The following is a 20214-nucleotide window of genomic DNA, read 5'->3' as shown; positions in this document are numbered from 1 at the left end:
CACTAATACTATATCAGTCTAAGAAACAGGATTGTCCATTTCACTCTCACAACTCAGGTCTCTCACAAATAATCAGGCCAACTGAAGAAGGCACGCATTTTAAAAATACAATATTCTCACCACACATTACCTGCAGTAGTAACAACAACATGGGGACCACTTCCATAGCTCAGACAGGCTATCTTTTTGCCACATAAAGTATCTAATCTCTGTGGTTCAATAGTGCTCTGAATGTCGCCTGTTCCCAAACAGCCACTGCAGTTGGTGCCAAGCACAAACACCTGTTATAAAATATTATTGTTAATGTAGCAAGTTCTTTATTACTACTGTAACATTTACCATTTAAATTAAAATAATCCATCCTAAACTTTCTTTATTCAATAATTAATGTATGATACTTCTCCAGGGTCTATTATCATAATTCTGGCTTCACTGCTAATCTATCCTGAATTAATAATGAATCAAATACTTACCAAATAATATTCCATTAATATACACTTTCTCTGATAATTACCTCATCATTTTCAGTTGCATACAACACTTCATTACCAGCACTGCCAAATACACAGGCTTGACGAATTAACTTCAGTTCTTCTTGAGAGCAGAGAGCAAAAATTGGCCATTTTCCAACATCCAACATCTTCAGGGCTGATAAGAAAGTAGCATGTATCACCTGCTGAGATTAAAAAGAGATATCAGATATTTAGAAAAAAGGAAAATGTTCAACCTTGTTCAATGAAAGGGCTAAATCTAAGGCCAGGTCTACACTACCGCGGTAGTTCGACGGCTGGCAATCGAACTTCCGGGTTCGATTTATCGCGTCTGGTCTGGACGCGATAAATCGATCCCGGAAGTGCTCGCCGTCGACTGCGGTACTCCAGCTCAGCGAGAGGAGTACCGCGGAGTCGACGGGGGAGCCTGCCTGCCGCGTATGGACTGCGTCTGAACCGCGGTAAGTTCGAACTAAGGTATGTCGACTTCAGCTACGTTATTCACGTAGCTGAAGTTGCGTACCTTAGATCGAATTGGGGTGTTAGTGTAGACCAGGCCTTAGGAAAAATTAAACAGTAGATAAGAAAGGGTATTACTTTCTTGCCCAAGCACAAAACAACATCTTATTTCAAAAGTAGGTTCTGGACGGACAGTGATTAAAAAAGAATCCATACACACCATGATAAAGAACAAAAGAAAAAATAGAGAAAAGCACCAAATAATGTGTAGACATACTGAGACAATCAGTTCTGTCTCTAGTTTTCCAAAATTTATATTTCCGAAATTAAATTCCCTTGCTTCCAAGAGGGAACAAGAAGTTATTTTTATGGACGTAGTTTGTGCAGCTTAAGTTCAATGGTCTGTTTCTTGGACTATGATGAACATAATTAATGGTTTTCCCTTTCAATATGTTATGCATGGTTGAACTGTATTACCTACGACTAATTTAGGCCCTTATTCCACAAACATTTAGGCTAGGTCTACCCTACCCGCCTGAATCGGCGGGTAGAAATCGATCTCTCGGGGATCGATTTATCGCGTCCCATCGGGACGCGACAATCGATCCCCGAATCGACGCTCTTACTCCACCAGCGAAGGTGGGAGTAAGCGCCGTCGACGGGAAGCCGCAGAGGTCGATTTTGCCGCCGTCCCTACAGCGGGGTAAGTCGGCTGCGATACGTCGAATTCAGCTACGCTATTCGCGTAGCTGAATTTGCGTATCTTAAATCGACCCCCCTCTGTAGTGAAGATGTAGCCTTAGATTCTGATCCAAAACCCACTGAAGTCAATGGAAAGACATTCATTGATTTCAATGGGCTTTGGAGCCTAAGTCTTACTTCAGTGGGACTACACCTGTTAGTAAGAGTTTGCAGGATCTAGCTTTCTTTCCAATGGCTGTACAGCACTAAGAACAATGTTTGTTAGCAGCCACTATTCAGTAAGACACTTAAGAATATGTCTAGATAGAGGCATGACAATAGCCCAACTGTAGTCAATGCAGCTATTCGTCATGAAAGCTAAGCACATGCTTAAGTGCCTTGCTAAATGAAGGTCTAAATAATGATCATAAGCGCTTGAAAAACTCCATTAAAGTGAAACTATATGCAGTATATGCTACTGAATAGGAGAATTCACCCATGGCTTGTGGCCCCTTTGTTCCAGCTAGTGCATAGGACCCATAAAGGGTTTCCCCTGCCCCTCTCCACGGGGAATACATGTGCACAGTCGGCTCTGTGCAGGAGCCAGAGAGCCAACTTTACACCCCCCCACACACATAGGAGACTGTATCACCTGCTGAGGCTCTGGGAGTATTCTGCATGGATGGGGGAGTGACTGCGTGATCCTACACCCTGGCAATTCTATACCAGCGCAATGGCCCCTACAGGCCACTGCAACAAGGACAGAAGTTAGTCTTTTGGACTGCCCTATCCTGTGATGGAGGATGAACCAGCCCCCCAATAGATCTCTAAATGAAAACCAGGGTGGATAAAAATCAATTATTTAAAAAAAAATAAAAATAAAAAAAATCCGATTTTTTTTATTTAAATCGGATTTTTTTCATAAAATGCTTTTTGAGGAAAAAACCTATCTCAAGATAGTTTTAATTAAGATACATTATAGCTCAAAGATATCTCATCATGGAATAGGGATTATAAATTATAATTCTGTAGTATGAGACAATATATTCATGTTATGTTTAAGAGAAGTTTTGTAAATGAGTTCCAATAGTTCATGGAATAGGGACCCAATTTTATGGGCTTCCCGGGGCTTCTGTACAGATTATTTAGGATAATCTTTCTATCTACCCAATGGGACTCATTGCTCAGTCTAGAACAGGGGCGGGCAAACTTTTTGGCCTGAGGGCCACATCAGGTTTTGGAAATTGTATGAAGGGACCCCCCCATTTGCCCCTCCCTGGGACTCCTGCCCCATCCAACCCCCCCCGTTCTCTGACTGCCCCATCCACACACCCCCTGCACCCTGACCGCCCCCAGAACCTCTGCCTGCCCCCCACCGGCCTATCCAACCCCCCCTCTCATTCCTGACTGCCCCCCCGGAATCCCTGCCCCATCCAACCATCCCTTCTCCCTGTCCCCTGACTGGCCCGGGAACCCCTGCCCCTGACTGCCCCCCCCATCCAACCCCTCCTCTCATTCCTGACTGCCCCCCCCGGATCCCTGCCCCCATTCAACCCCCCTGTTCCCTGCCCTCTGACCGCCCCGACCCCTATCCACACTCCCACCCCCTGACCACTACCCCGAACTCCCCTGCCCCCTTCAGCCATGCCACCTGGTGGGAGCAAGCCACGCCATCGCCACAGCGTAGCAAAGAGCACCGGGTCAGGCTGGGCTCTGCAGCTGCACTGCCCCAGAAGCTCGCAGCCCCGCCGCCCAGAGCATTGCACCAGCGACGGAGTTAGCTGAGGCTGTAGGGGAGGGGGAACAGCAGGGGAGGGGCCTGGGGTAGCCTCCTGGGCCAGGAGCTCAGGGGCCGGGCAGGAGGGTCCCACGGGCCGGATGTGGCCCGCGGGCCGTAGTTTGCCCACCTCTGATCTAGAAGATACCATCAGAAATGCTTAGTTTTGCAGCTCTCAAACTGTGGATTTGTGTCTCCAGAGATAACATGCTTGTTAACAGCAAAACATTTTTAAAATAAATAAATAATGTATAGAGGTGAGAAATAATAACAGACCTCAACCCTATTGTCCCTCTGTAAATTTGTGTACACAGAGTAAATCCCTTACCTCTCTCTGAAAGTGCAAAGTTTCAAAAAGTTCAATGAATAGAAGATTGTTGGGGGTGGAATAGATCTGGACAAGGAGAAGAAGTCTGGAGATAAATGTGAGAAGGAAGGGACAAAAGTGAAACTGTTTGAGCAGCATATTCCAGAAGTCTTCAGGTCTTTCTGAGTGTAGCCTTCATTGATTTGAGATCTACCATACCATTCTCTCACTACAAGGGCAAACCTATAATGGCAACAGGCCGTAAAAGAGACCCAGTTTAGGAATGAGAACCATTCAAGAAATATATGTTTGCTGATGATGTTTTAAAGAAAGTCACACCAGTGAACTGGTGGAAGTCACTTAAGCACTTGGATTCAGAGACCGTTGAAGTGATAATCTCACTTTTAACAGCAGTAGCTTCTTCTGCCAGTGTAGAAAGAATATTTTCTTCCTTTGGACTAATTCATTCCAAACTGAGAAATCATTTGGGACCTGAAAAAGCAGGAAAGCTTGTTTTTCTTTTCCAGATTATGAACAAACAGGAAAATGAAGGTGAAGATGACTGAGTTAGCTGCAGAAGCCAATATTTTAAGTTTCTCGTGTTGACCTGGCTGACACAGTTGATTTAATTTTTTTTTTAATATTTCATTCAACTATTTTAGTTAAAATTGTTTTTAACAAAAACAAACCTGATTTAAAAAAAATTGACTGTTTAACTAAATTCAAAAATTCATATGCTTGTTTTGTTAAAATATTATACGTTTGCTGTTGAAGAAAAAAATCCAGAATACATAACAATGTTGTTTTAGTTAAATAAAACAATTTAAATGCCTGTCTGGTGATGTTCTCCTCCTAATACAGCATGGCAAGAAAATCCTCCAAATATTAATGATTAACCTATTGAATTGGAGATATTTATGAAGTCATTGGGAGGTAAACTATCTCCTTCAATTACCTTTGGTAAATGAAATAACCAAACAATCATTCATTTTCTGATATAGTGTAAAACTAATCTGAAAAGTTTTCAAAATAAATCACTTTAAAAATGTATAGTGTGTACCTTCTAAAAATGAAGCCTACATCTATCTCTGAGTTGCGAAGAATATTAAGGTTATAACAACCAACAAGAATGCACTTTAATGTAAAAATCCATGATTAAATCGAGTCTTCCTGACTAGTGATTTAAATCAATTTGAATCATGATTTAAATCAATTTGATTTAAATCAAATCAACCCTGATCAAAACAAACTATTTATTTATTTCAAATTCTTAGCTATGACATTTCTGCAATATTTGTAAAGACCTACTTTTTCAGTTTAGTCTAATCTGGATGTTAGTTACAATCTGTGGTAAACAATGAAACCTTAAGTAATAGCCTAGCCCCACTAAAGTAAATGGCAAAAAAGAGTGAGGATTTCACCTCTTGTTTCTTATTTTTATGTATTAGTTTTTAAAGGAGAGAATTTAAATAGATTTCATTTTAAGCCAACAATTCTAAAATAGTCAAACAAAATGTTTTAAAGTAATATGTACTTCATACAAATTAGTCCATCAGAGAGATTAAAATAGCAGTCAGTCCTTTATTAAGAGGAGGTAGGAAAGGGAAAGGATTTAATAATAGATATTTTAAAAAACCCACAATTATTAATAAATATTCATTGTAAAACAAGCATTTCAAACCTGTTCTTCATATAACTCCCCAATCATATACTACAAGATATTAAAAACTTTTTAAAATTCATAATCCCCATTACATTACCAAATCTACTGATGAAAAAAGAAAAACTCCTTTAAAAGTCTACCCAAGAACACTCTTGCGCTTGAAAAATATCCAAATTTATTTTCAGGCATCTGAAATAACAAAGGCTTCGTTATCTTCCTCCTTTGTGGTTTTAGATGTATCTGTTTCAACACTGCTTCAGATCACTAAATATATAATCTATATGAATTTATTTATCATTTAGATTGCCACATGTAAGTATAAAAAAAGTCTTCTGAATAAGGATAAAATCCTGCCATTTAGCACAAGCCAATGACCTCATAACAAATTTGTTGTTTAAACTTGCAAACACAAACAACTCTCCACCAAGACTTTCCTACTGAAATAGTGTCTGAACCTCAATCAAATTTCGGGACTGAAAGGCAGAGGAAGTCCACCTTAGCCTGTTACGCCAAATTTACTGACACTGTCGCTACCGGCATTCTTCCCATTGGCACCAGACTCAATGGACACTCAGAGGCCGGAACCAGAGTTGACAGTACAGGGTATCTGCTCTCCCTACCCTCTACCTAGGGAGGGTCAGAGGCACCCATGCCATCCCATGCACCAGAGCTGGCACCAGAAGAGTCACCTCGGGAGTTGGAGCACAATCCATCATATGCGACCTCTTCTTTGGTGCTGACGGCGGAGAACAACTCCTGCACTTCTTCAGAAAAGCCCGTGCCCCAGAACGGGAAGCAGCAGCACTTGCCAAGCCTGAGGGCAATCTGCAGCCTAAGGAAGTCCTCAGTAATGGGCCAGGTTTCATGGCCTGTTCAATCAGGTGCTGCTTCAGGCAAAAGTCCTGTGTCACCTGAGTCCTCTTTTTGAATGACCCACAGATCGAACAGCACTCTTTAAACTTGGCTTTGCTAAGGCAGAGCAAGCACTGCATGTGAGGTCACTGTTGGGAATCGCTAATTCACACAAAGTGCAATGCTTGCATCCCAGGGGAGAACTACTATTACCACTATGCTATATTCTATAACTTTTACTCTAACACTACTGACTATTAACTATGTTCAATAATACTAGGCTTAGAAGATAAATTGCAAGATTGTGACACAACAACCACAGAGAGCTCTCTTCAGTAACATCCCTAGTCTAGAGGCACTCAAAGATACCCTTATATAAAAAGTAATGAAAATTACAGCATTTCTTTAACATTACTTACAAAACTACAGCCGACAGGCAGTGAGAAGGAACTGAGGGGACTCGGGGCAGCGCCACCTCATCTAGCCAGGGGAGGGACTACAGGCATGAGGCAAAAGCACTGCCCCTCTATGGGTACCGCTAGGCAAAAATCTCCACCTCTGGCACACGCACACACCTACTTGGAATACATGTATGCATCTACTCAAAGAAGAACTGATTAAAAGACTTATTTATTTTTCAATGCACCTTACCTAAAGACATTCACTGAACAGTAAGTCAAAATAATATTGAATGCCTCTGTAAATAAACACATTGGCCAAATGCCTTCAGTTCTCTGCATTCCTTGTTTGGTACTGTTTAACATTTGTTTATGGACACAAAACCAATGAAATGTTTGTCCAATTAGGTCAGAATGGTAATATTTCAATGTCAATATTTGGTTGATGTGCAGTTTTTTTGTTTTGTTTTGTTTTTTTTTAAATATCACAGACTCTTAAAGTGACTGCTTTTCACAATGTCACCGACTGTTCTCCAAGCTGCATTTGCTGATATGATGTAGCCTGAAATTCTAAAGGACAGCCAAGGTTTATCTCCTTCTGCATAAATTTCCTGGCTTTCTCGAAAACAGACGCTGGTTTCTTAAAGATTTAGAGTCTGTATTTCAGTTCTCTCCTATCCGCCCAGCTGATGGGTCAGAACAAGTAATGGTATGGTTTTCTCTTCAGTAACATCCCTAGTCTAGAGGCACTCATAGATACCCTTATATAAAAAGTAATGAAAATTACAGCATTTCTTTAACATTACTTACAAAACTAAAAATCATACATTATAGGAAACAATGAAAAAAAAAGCATTAACAAAATTGCTCAATAAAAATATTGTTATATTAAAATCCTTGTAAAATATAAAAATAAAGATGCTTTAATACAACTTACTAACACCCATGAATTAATTAGAAGTCTGTCTTAGGAATTAACAGATATATTCGACCCAGTAAGGGACTGAGATGATATCTGTGGCTCCCTTATTTTAAATTTTTCATCTCCTTACCTTCCATACTCCCCATCTAATTTTCTCCAAAAAGTCTGAAAGGTTGTATGAACCCCTGGCCCAACAATCAATCTAATAACTCCATTTAAGATAATCCACTCTTTTAACATTATGTGTTTTTCTGATAGTGTGTAATGGTCCTTCTCAAGTATTCAGGTAGGAGAGGTTAGTCACCTTGTACAGTAAACTGGAGTTATTTCAGATGTGTGTCCTTATGGGTGCTCCACTTCAGGTGCACATGTGCCCCATGCACCGTTCATGGGAGATTTTTGATATCAGTGCCCATTTGGCCCCTGCATTTGTCCTACACATCCGTGTGTCCCATAGTGAGGATATACAGGGCTGTGCAGATGAACCGGCCTTAGTTTCTTCTCTATCGCAAAGTCCCGCAAAGGAAACTCCGAAGCAGAGAAGGACGGCAGGTAGTAGAGCACCCATAGGAACACACAACTCAAAGAACTCCAATTACTGCACAAGATGAGTAGTCTCTCCTCCTTCAATTAGTGTTCCTATGGGTGCTCCACTTCAGGTGACTTCAGAGCAGTATTCTCATCAGAAGGGGGGAACTTCAGAGCTGAGTCTAATACTGAAGACAAAACTGCACTGCTCACAACAGCATCTGATCTAGAAAAATGAACCACCACATGATGTTTGGAAAAGGTATGTACAGAAGTCCAGGTCATAGCCTTGCAAATCTCAAGAACAGGAACCTGTTTAAGTAACACCACAGATGTAGACAGAGATCTTGTAGAATGAGCTAACACCCTAGGAGGAGGTTAAATATGAGGATACATTCTGAGAGCCACCTCCAGAGACTCTGGTGGAGACTGTGGACCCTTTGGATCTGTTCACAATCAAAACAAATAGTCAGGGAGACTTTCCACGTGGTTTGATTCTGTCCAGATAAAACCCTCCTATTGTCCAAAGTGTTGAAGGGAGGATCTTCCTTAAACTGGTGTGGGTTCGGGAAAATAACTTGGGAGATGAATGACTTGGTGGATGTGAAATTCAGAAGTCACGTTAGAAAGGAACTTAGGATGTAGTCGTAGTCAAACTTTGTCCTTGAAGAATAGAGTAAAAGGAGTACAGGCAATCCTCGGACTTACGACACAATTGGTTCCTGAATATCGCGTCATAAGTCGAAAACATCGTAACTCGAATTTCCCATAGGAACAATGTCACATCGACCATTGTAAAGTCGAAACCGACACTGTAAAATCAAAACATGATGACAATTTATAAACATCATAAGTGCCATTCGTCATAACTCGAAGGTCATAAAGTCGAGGACTGCCTGTATCTGCGATTAAAGCCCCCAACTCTTCTGGGGGGAAGAGATGGTCACCAAAAAGGTCATTTTCATGAACAGGTGAAGAAGGGAATAAGTGGCCATTGGTTCAGAGGGGGTTTCATAAGACAGTTAATTATCAAGTTTAAATCCTATACTGGACTGGCCAACATAATGTAAGAAAAAAGGTTTCTCAGTCCCTTGGATGAGCATACACTGAGAATCCCTCAACAGAGGAACGAAAGGCCTTTAGAGTCACCAGTGAACCCTGATGGAACTCACAGATAATCCTGATTTTTATAATTCCAACAGATAGATAAGGTTAGCAGAGAGGGAAGAATTAATGGGTGAAAATTGTTGTCGGACACACTACTGTTGAAATCTCTTCCATTCTGAAGGTAAGTACTTTGTGTAGACACTTTCCTGATGTTTAATAACACCTGTGATACCTCTGCAGAACAGGAAGAGTCTATTCCTGAGAAGGATTGAGTAGCCAAGCCTTGATATGAAGAACTCCCAGATTGGAATGGAGAGTATGACCAGAGATCTGAGAGAGCAGGTGGGCAATGGACGGAAGAATAAACAGCGGAGAGACAGCAAAGAGAATCAAGTAAGGGTTTCAGACCTGTCTGGGCCACTTTGGAACCACTAATGTGGTCTTGGCTTTATCTTGCTTGATCTTGTTTACCAATTTGAGGACTAAATATGTTGGAGGAAACGCATACAAAAGACCCTTAATTCATGGAACAAAGAAGGCATCTCAAGTGAATGGAGGCTCAACCCTCTGTTCAAGCAGAATTGTTTGCACTTCCTGTTGGTGATGGTGACAAAGAAACCCGCAAGAAACCCTGAGGTCAGTAATATGTGACTAAGAATCTGAGAGTCCAACCCCTATTTGTAATCTTGGAAGAAGTGCTTGCTAAGATTGTCATCCATGGTGTTTCGTACACCTGAAAAGTAAGTGGCTGAAATGAGGGTATGATTGGCTATACACCAGTTCCATAGCTTTATTGTTTTGTTACAAAAGAGAAAAGGATCTTCCCCCCTTCCCTGACAGGCGATGGAGAACATGGAGACTATGTTGTCTGTCATGACCTTCACGGATTTTCCCCCTGATTAATGGGAGGAAGTGAACACAAGCATTCCTGCCTGCCCGCAGCTCCAAAAGATTGATGTGTAAAAGTGCTTCTTGGGCAGGCCATTTGCCCTGAATGGTGTGTCCCCCTAAATGCAACACCTTCTCCAGTCCAAAAGAAATACATCCGATGTTATGGTGATGATTGGGTAAGGTTAAATGATCAGAAGTATAAAACAAGCCCCTCACACAAAATGAAGCATATAAAAAGTATAAAAGTAAATAACTGTACTAACTAAACTTAAAGGCAGAAGCTAACTTTTGAATGATAGAAGCAGGCGTGCTAAATGTTCCATCCTAGGACAAAGTGATGAGAAGGAACTGGGGGATGGGGAGGTTGCTCAAGCAGCTCTATATATCTTGGGTACAGGGCATGTGGTTGTGTAGGGCACATGTGCAGGCCGTATGAGCATTTCTACCAAAAATCTCCAATCAAAGACGCATTGGTCACATGCACACCTGACGTTGAGAACTTATAGGTACAGTACTCGAAGAAGATATTAGCGGAAGGACTTTCTGACTGCCCACCCACTGTGCTGTTGAGGAGTCTAAAGACCAAAATTGCAAGCAAGTCCAAACACTAAGGGAGATTTTATCTTTGTGAATATAGTTTTCATATTCACTGCTCCACAACCAGTGCAGGCTTGGATCATTCAATACTTCTTCAAACCATCTGATCTTAACAGCCTATACAGAAACTGGCTAGCCCAGTTTTCTTTCTAGGATAGTTAATTTTAAAAATTCACTATTATGCTCCCAAACTTGAATTAAGTGTTTTATTCAGTTTTACACTCCTAGGATGAAAAAATGGCTGGCTCCGCTGTTTAACGTTCCCTTGAGTCAGATAAGAACATTAACACTTGTGAGAGAAATGCTGCTTATCTAAATTCTTGGTCTTGTGATTCTCTCATAACCTTTATTAAAGCACTACTATAATGCAGCCAACTAAACTTCTTTATCTACAAGTAATGTACCATGACATGCACAAAACAAACTGATATTCTGTTGTGATGCTCAACTCTGACCTTGCCAGTGACTCCATGGGAAACAGGAGATTCAGCCTCCATATGGACTTGATCCTGTACCACCGACCTGCAGAGAAATAATTTTCGTTAATATTCCTCGTGACTATATCTTATGGAATTATCTACATTTTAAGTGTTTTAGTTCAACTAAAACGTGTGTGTTAAGAAGGAGATCAAGGACAGGACAAACTTCTTGGCATTTGGTCTGTAAAATTATGAAGAGGGACTCTGGCCTGCTGCAGGGCTGCCCAGAGGATTCAGGGGGCCTGGAGCAAAGCAATTTTGGGGGCCCCTTCCATAAAAAAAAGTTGCAATACTATAGAATACTATAGTCTCGTGGGGGCCCCTGTGGGGCCCAGGGCCTGCTGCTCTCCCACTGAAATTTTTTTCAAAACTGCCTGAAATTGGCTAAAGATAACTTTCCAATGAGTTGAGTTGAATATTCTCAGGCTAGTTTTTAGCCCAATGGTGATTTTGGGGGAGGGGGGGGGGAATAGTAAAATTGTAATCTGTTTTTCAAGTATCTGACTCGGAATGGGAAGGAAAAAGTGTATTTAATGCTTAAAGTAATTTTCTAGGTCCTTTATGCACTCTAATAGAAAGAATGAATTTAAAACTTGGCTAATACAAATGCTTAAAGTGATAGTTATGTGCTTTTCTAAAGCTGAATAAAGCTGACCTGGAAACAAAGATATGATGATGTAAAAAAGATTTATTGCACATATCATGCCCTGTGTAGCATAACCCCCTCAGATACTGTTCCCTACAGCTCTCCTCTGATAAGTGACTTTACAGATATAAAATGGCTTTTTGGGTTTCGGATTTTATTGTTTAATGATTCCCTTAAAATTTTCTCTGTTTACAAGGAAAATCGACAGCTCTGCAAACTCAGCCTGGTATCCGAATGTCAAGTTATGTGCTTTCCAACTCTTGCATCAACAATAAGAACAGATTGTACAGATCGAATGCTGCCTTCAGATAAACTAGTACAACACCACTATCCTTAAATTCTTCCCTTAACTACATATATGCAACCCTCTTGCCCTTAGTGAGGTTGTACAGATGGCCACGCTATTGAAACTGTGTTAAAAATTATTTATTGAACAAGCCAAAAAATAATCTATTTCATTTTCTCAAAGGTGTACTGATTCTGCAGGGCAGACAGTAATAACAATCTTACTTTTTCCACTACAAAAAGTCAATAGAATTCTGAATAAAGATAGGGAGTAGATCTGCTGAGCAATAAGGTGCCACTTTTACATAATCACTTTTTAGGTGAGTACTACACCTTAAAGGCATCAAAAGAAGCTCTAGAGAGCTAGCTACCTTTCTGTTAGACATACATACTTCTAAATTTCAAAATCTGTACACTAATACACAAGCCAAAGATATACATTTGAAGTGTGTATGGAATCGAATTATATAGAGGTAAAAAATGCTTCCTTCTATGCTCTCCAGAACAACAAATCCCAAATAAAATTAAAATGGCACAATAACTATTGCTTAGCCATATTACATGTACATACATTTAACAGCAATACAAATGCTGTATATGTAAAATGAATGAATTACCCCTACTTTGGAAACTATCATTTTGAATTTCTTGATTTTATGCATTTAACATCTCAAACATAATGAGATTAAACATATGTTAAGAATCAGAGGGGTAGCCGTGTTAGTCTGAATCTGTAAAAAGCAACAGAGGGTCCTGTGGCACCTTTAAGACTAACAGAAGTGTCTCTCTTTCACCATCACAGGACCTAACCAGATCAGCTACAACATCACCGGCTCATTCACCTGCACGTCCACCAATGTTATATATGCCATTATGTGCCAGCAATGCCCCTCTGCTATGTACATTGGCCAAACTGGACAGTCACTACGCAAGAGGATAAATGGACACAAGTCAGATATCAGGAATGGCAATATACAAAACCCTGTAGGAGAACACTTCAACCTCCCTGGCCACACAATAGCAGATGTAAAGGTAGCCATCTTACAGCAAAAAAGCTTCAGGACCAGACTCCAAAGAGAAACTGCTGAGCTCCAGTTCATTTGCAAATTTGACACCATCAGATCAGGATTAAACAAAGACTATGAATGGCTATCCAACTACAGAAGCAGCTTATGCTCCCAATACTTCTGTTAGTCTTAAAGGTGCCACAGGACCCTCTGTTGCTTTTTACAGATTCAGACTAACACGGCTACCCCTCTCATACTTGACATCATAAATTGTTCACCCTCTATAACACTGATAGAGAGAGGTGAACATCTGTTGCTTTTTACATATATTAAGATTTTATCTTCATTTGCCCAATGTGACTTTCATCCTATGTTCCATAGGATACCCTATTATTTCCACTTTAGCCTCATCTCATCTCCCCCTCTCTCCTTTTTCCAATCATAATAGGGTAAAACAAAAGCAGTTAACTTTATGCTTGTCTGCTGGATTTTCCACTGTGTTTGTATATCACCTAACACAACAGGGCATCTATCCTGATTAGAAACTGTGTGTGCTGCCAATGCACAAACAAATAATAGTACGTTATGTTTGTGAAGGGTGCCACGTATGTGAACATTTAACTTAAGAACGTGCCTAACTTTAAGCATGCAAGTAGTCACATTGAATCCAATGGGACTACTCAGATGCTTAGAGTAACTTGCTAATTCTGGACCTTATGTAGTATTTAGCCTTTCGGTCTTCCAACTCTTCTTAGCAACCCTGGCATATGTCCCACAGGAGACATTTAGGGCTTCCCTAGAATACAGTAAATTTATACTACTGCCAGGTTTCCTAAGAGTACAGTCATGAATTATGGATCATATTTTCTAATTTAAGTGTGAATATGGAACTCTACATTTTGGAAAGGTTAAGAACATAGGACTGGAAGAGACCTCCTGGGTCATCAAGTCCAGACCTTTGCTTTCACAGGCAATCCTGTCATATAATCTTACCAAACTCAATCTTAAAACTAGTTAGGTTGTTTACCCTCATTATTCCTATTGAAAGGCTATTTCAGAACCTTACTTCTTTAATGGTTAGAACCCTTCTTCTAATTTCCACACTAAATTTATTCATGGACAGCTTATGCCCATTTGTTCCTGTGCCAACATTGCCCTGTAATTTAAACAGCTCTTCTCCCCCCTTGGTGTTTGCCATCCTGATGTATTTATACAGAACAATAATATCCCCTCAGCCTTTGTTCTGATTGAACTGAAACCTATAAATCAATGCTATTCATCAACTGGATTGGAATATTGTAATTTGATTATGTTTAGAACAAAGCATGGCGCTTTGGTCTTCAAATTCATTTCTATTCATTAGTAAAGGTCCACATACTTTAGGATGATCCATTTCAATTACCATTATTCTAATTCAGTGGCGGAAAGAGATTCTCCACTCCCCCGTCTTCTTCATCTTTAAGAGAAGATCAGCGAGGTAGAACACCTTTCAACTCATCTCCAGGAAAAAGGAGTACACTAACTCCTCCCCACCATGCAGAAAAAAAATATTTACCCTAAATATCTGTGAGGAAGTTTTACTCTGGGGACAAATTCTGCAAGCTGTTCAGCAAGCCCCTGCACAGAGCCCTCCTGGAGTGCCTTAGGTTCCCCCAACTACAAAGGGATTGTTCCTTTATCAGAATCCCTTTACAAAAGTTTAGTGAAAAAAATACACCCTGGTCTCTAGATATTTGCATAAAAGGTGTTCTTTCTAAAATATTATATTCCAGTGTAACCGTTTCACTTGAGTCCTTTAAAAAAAGTGTAACATGGAGCCACCACTTTGGTCAAAAATTATTTTACCTGTATATTTTTAAAGTACTACTGATGATCCATCTGTAACCACGTCTTGTGTATTCTTAGGAAGTCAAATTACCTGAGCAAGATTACTGTTACTGAAAAATAAATACTAAATACTCAAAATAAGGCAGAGAAGAAAAAATACTTTAATCACATTAAAATATATATATAAATAATAAATATTCAAGAACCACAGTTACAGCAGGAAAATACAATTTTAGCTGTTGCCGAGATGTTATCAGAGATCCTCATCTACCAAATCTTAAAATATGCATAAAATAATTGAGATCCCTTACTTTAAAACAGACGACGTTTGTTTGCATACTAGTTTTTGTTACGTTAAAAATAACCAACATAAGAGAATGCCTAAAGATGCAGGGAAAAATGATCTATGGTTTAAGATCTAGTCACAATTTAACTTTCAGTTTTCCCAATAAATTATGTAGAACACGGGGGCTGGAAGCAGGAAACAGCAAACTTTATTCTAAAGACTCAGTTCTTAAGTGAACACACCAGCATTTTATTTTAATAGAAACACATATACAAAAAGATGTATTTATATAATATATTTTAGTCTCTCACATAAACACTCCTATCTGGAACCCAACTACAATGTATAATACCAGAGCCAGCATGTTCTTGTGGATTGATCTTAGGGCTGGGAATTCCTACGTTCTAATCTTGGGTCTGTCCTTGACTCACCATGTGGCCTTAGACAAGTTACTTATGGGCCTTCTACACAACAGATAAGATTGAGTTTGGGGACCCAAGTACAAGGTAGTTTCAATTGGGAGCATAGAACAGCATTTTACTATACATATTTGATCAGGTCCATTGAGCTAATTTCTATTTGTAATGTAATTTCTATAAATTATCCCTCTATGTGTGTTCCTTGTGAGCAGAATTTTTTGATATACAGTTTAGTCTTTCCTCCCACTTGTTTGGAGTGTTTGTGAATCCCACTGATCACACCCAGGTGTCTCTATGGATGGTTCCTAAAACATACAAGATTGCAGTTTCTTTATATAGGGCCTATAACCATTGGTTGAGAGTTGGGGGAAAGAGAAGTATGAGGAAAAAGCCATAATTAATGGCCTACCAATGTCCTTAAAGAGGGGCCAAACCTCTACTCCAATACTTCTTGATTTCTATGCATTCTTTGATCATGAAGTGCTGCTAGCTTATATAAAGGACATGGCAGGAGGAGATAGAATAGTACTCGGGTGGCTTCATTCATTCATTCCTATTGATCATATCACAGAGAATGAGGGGCTCCTTCTTTCCTAGACCACTCATTTTGGGGTTCCCTTTTCAATATTATCTTGCTTCTTCAACATACAACATGATAACACTTGAGGAGATAGTGAAATGCCAGGACTCCAATGTCAACAATAAGCTGACAACACACAGCTCTTCATTTGCTTTTCCACTGACATGACATTTTCCATTACCAAGATGTTCCAGAGCCTGGAAGAAATAAGCAATTGGTTGAAGAGCAGCTAGCTCAAACTGAATCTTGATAAGATGGAAGTGATGTTACTAGAAAGAGGGGGGAAATGTGACAAACTTACTGGAACAGTGATCTCACCTTTGATTGAGATCATCCAAACATCATCCGTCAAGAAAGTACAAAGCCATGGGGTCTTTTTGAATTCCTTACTGCTCCTGGACATAGACTGGATCAGTGGCAAGGAACCACTAATTCACAATCTCCACTGGCTGGTTGTCCCTTTCCAGATTAATTTTAAAGGCAGTTTACAGGCTACATCTAAGATACTTCAAATACCACATATCCATCCTTTACCTTGCAAGACAGCTACACGCTATAGGGATGCTACAATTAGAATGGCCCAGGATAAGACAGGTTTAGGGGCACAATCTATTTTTTCCAGAGGCAAGACTTCAGCTGCAGAATATCTTGTCAGAGATCAGATGGAGCCCAATCCTGACTGTATTCAAATGTAAGGCCCTGATCCTACTATTGATTATGTGGGCTGATCCCTGTGAACAGATCCACTGAAGTCAATGTAGGTATAGGTCCTGAACCTGCAACTTATTGCAAGACTCACCTATCTGAAAACACCTTTTCCCAGGATGAACCAGTAGCTAGGGAAACTGAAAGAAGGGGGGGAAGGAGGGGAGAGAAAGAGAGACACACTGAAAAGAACAAACAAAAGAAAATACACATGCATACCAGGAACAAGGAAGACTGTCAAAATATTGCCCTTAAAGGCATGCTCAGTGCTATCTTTGTTTTACCATATAGGCTACGTCTACACTTGGAGCTAGTGGTGCGATTCCCAGCTTGTGTAGACATGCTAGCACACTAAAAATAGTAGTGTAGCTGCAGTAGAGCAGGCAGCGGTGAGTGGTGGCATGGGCTAGCCGGCCTGAGTGAAACCCCCACTCTCGGGACCCTGTGGTCACATATCCAGGGAGCTAGCCTAATTTTAGCATGCTAGCTCAATGAGAGCTAGTGCACATATGTCTATGCAAGCTGGGAACCACAATCCTAGCTAGCTCCAAGCGTAGACATACCCTTAGATACTGCTATGATAGGCATGTTAGAAATATCACAAACATATTAGAAATGGTTTGAAGATGTTAGAGGCTACTAATATTTTGAACCCAAGAAACAACAAGACAGGAAGAGAGCTAAGAATAAGATTTTAAAACTCAATGTTGTGAACAATCCTTTTTTTGTTCTTTCCCTCCTTTTATGGTTTACAAAGAAATGTCAGTTTGTGGTGCTACATTTAAGGCCAGAAGAAATAATGTTGCTTTAAAAAAAGAGAGAACTCTTAAAAGAAAGAGTAAAAGTCAGAGAGGTGATTTAAATAAACTGATTTTCATTACTTGACTTACATGTATGGGTAGCAGAAACTGAGATGAGGCAAGTTATTTATATTCAGAGTGTAGAATGTTTTTTTCTATTCTTCAACCACCTCTAGTCAAATGAAATAATCCATTAAGTAATAGATTTTCACCTACTTGATTGTGGTAAAAATTAAAGATACATTTAGTAATAAATATGAAGCTTTAGAAAAAACTAGAAGAAAAAGATAATCAATTAATCACTACCAAGTAGAAGATGAATAATGTAAAAAAGGCAAAATAAATGTACAGAGGACAGAAGCTATTGAAAATAGTAACAAAGCTTATATAGAAATTGTGGGTCTGTCTGAGCAAGCAGATCCACAGACAATTGCAGGTAACTATCTGAAGGTCTGGAAAATTACAATTAGACAAATCTCATATTGCTAAAAGTTACAAAATTCAAATTAAAATATCACAATCTCTTTCTACAAGAGTAAACATTCTTTTTGAAGGCAGTGTTTCAGATGGTGAGAGTTGAATGCAAGAATGATTTTAATATGTAAGAGAATATTTTGGGGTTACAATGGGGTCATTTTCAGATAATTAGTGAGTAAGCCAAGCAGTGAGAAAAAGGGTTATGATTAGTCCAGGAATCTTATTTATCCAGATCTTTCTTAAATGTCACAAAATAAAAATAAATAATTTATTAATATAAGATCTGCCTTTTGGGAAAATAACGTAACAATATTGTTCCTGTACTCAGCTCTAATGCATTTGATCTTAAGAGAAAGTACTGTTTATTTTTATGTGGCTAATGCTGAAAATTTTTTAGAGGCCCAACTTGAGAAGCCAGTTCCGACTCCACTGTTGGTTAATTTCAAAACATCCTCTTCCTCATCACCCTGTAATCCACTCTGCAATGAAACAGAACTATAATAATACTGATCTTTGGGGTAGTTATTCTGTTTTTGCTTTAGTACACCTTACCTACTGCTAAGCACTGTGTAAATTTGCAGCACAATATAAAGGATTTGACTTGTTGGAATTTAACTGTATATTGACTCTCCCATTCTATTTCATGGCTTTAATTAATTTAGGCATGTTTTTCCCCCACTGGCAATTTTTTTCCCCAGTTGGCAGCTGTTTTATGCTGCTTCATTTTTTTCTTCTTTTTTTAAATATGTTTATCTTCCTGGTTCTACCACTTGAAAATGCAAACAACTATATTGTTTTTATCATATAATCTTAGTAGCAAGCTGGGTTAATTAATAAATGTTAAACTTTTATTTTTTTAATTAATTGTAAAGTATCAATTCAATATTAATATTTGCTCCTATTTGAAAATTAAAAAGAAAAATTCAGTCCTCTTTTGCTTTAATGTTATTTCAAATTAATATAAACAGAAGTACTCTCCAGGCTTTCAGTCTTTAGAAGCATTCAGTGAGGCTCTGCATGGTCATAAGTGTCTGCTAACGTGCAGCTCCCTGCACTATCAGGACCTTTGTTTTCAAGAACATGGCTGTTTTAACTCCAGATGCCATGCTTCAAACTTCACATTTAAATTGCCATTGGTCCAGAGGAAAATAGATTTTTAGGAATACCGGTATTTCGGTAAAAGAGTATTTCAGGTCTCTGCAATGTTCTGAAGATTGCATTTACCCCTTTGTATCAGGGCATGTCAGTTCTCATATGGTCTGTCAATACTTTAATTCCAAATGTCTGAGCCCTGCAAAATCTAGACTCAATGGGTGGATCACCTCAAATCTGAATTCCTTTTTGTTTAATGATTTAAAGTTGTCTTACTAGATATTTATTGGACAAATCTATATTAGCACAGGTCCTGATCCTGATGCCTTTATGCATGCAAAACCCACAATGACTTCAGTGGGAGTTAGGCAACCATAAGAGCCATAGGACTGGGTAGGGCATTTGAGGTGCTAACAATACTATTTATTTACTACAGTTCACTGTGTGACCAATAAGTAACTGAAGTACTACCTACATTCTGTGTGCTATACTACTACAACACCATTGAAGTCAGCAGTGTTTGTGCTTACTCCCTTCAATGGATGGCATTTACTCTACTCCTCTTTATCAAGATGTGAAATGTCAGAATCTAGCTGGAGCATCTGACGCCAAGAGCTTAGCAGGATTGGACGTTTTTAGAGATAACAGAATTACAATCGTAAGGATTCATTTTGTTTGTGCAAAACAGTTGACAGTCTCATGCTTCAGGGCACAGGCCAGAATCTAAGCAAGGGGATAAGAAGAGGGTTTCCCCATGTGTAAATTATTCCATAATTGCCCATTTGAGGATTTTGTTAATATTTTCCTGAAGTATCTAGTACTGGCCAGTGTCAGAGGCAGATGGACTGCATGGACCATGGATCTGATGCAGTATGGCAGGGGTCGGCAACCTATGGCAATTCCTGTTTTCCCCGTCTCTGATCCTGGACTCTGAGATA

At 39.5% G+C, this 20214-nt stretch overlaps 1 protein-coding gene across 4 annotated transcripts in view; it reads right to left on the bottom strand.

The window, feature by feature from the left end:
• Window positions 1-20214, bottom strand: part of RCBTB2 (RCC1 and BTB domain containing protein 2) — a 70235-nt gene that overhangs the window by 48546 nt on the left and 1475 nt on the right. For 3 of the 4 annotated variants that reach the window (XR_003369770.2, XM_026651605.2, XM_026650850.2), the window contains exons 2-4: window positions 11129-11195; window positions 515-673; window positions 131-281 (exon numbers count right to left, since the gene is read on the bottom strand). Coding sequence is in view for 3 of the 4 variants with exons in the window: in XM_026651605.2 (XP_026507390.1) it covers window positions 131-281; window positions 515-673; window positions 11129-11170 (352 nt within the window). In the remaining variant the exon portion in view is untranslated. Of the gene's footprint in view, window positions 1-130; window positions 282-514; window positions 674-11128; window positions 11196-14935; window positions 15028-17797; window positions 17889-20214 lie in introns of those variants that run through there. The other variant, XM_026651195.2, reaches the window with a different exon arrangement.

Source organism: Terrapene carolina, unplaced genomic scaffold (assembly GCF_002925995.2).
Source record: "Terrapene carolina triunguis isolate 2854851 unplaced genomic scaffold, T_m_triunguis-2.0 Scaffold16, whole genome shotgun sequence".
Lineage (NCBI taxonomy): Eukaryota > Metazoa > Chordata > Testudines > Emydidae > Terrapene > Terrapene triunguis.
This window is presented reverse-complemented; position numbering and strand designations above follow the sequence as displayed.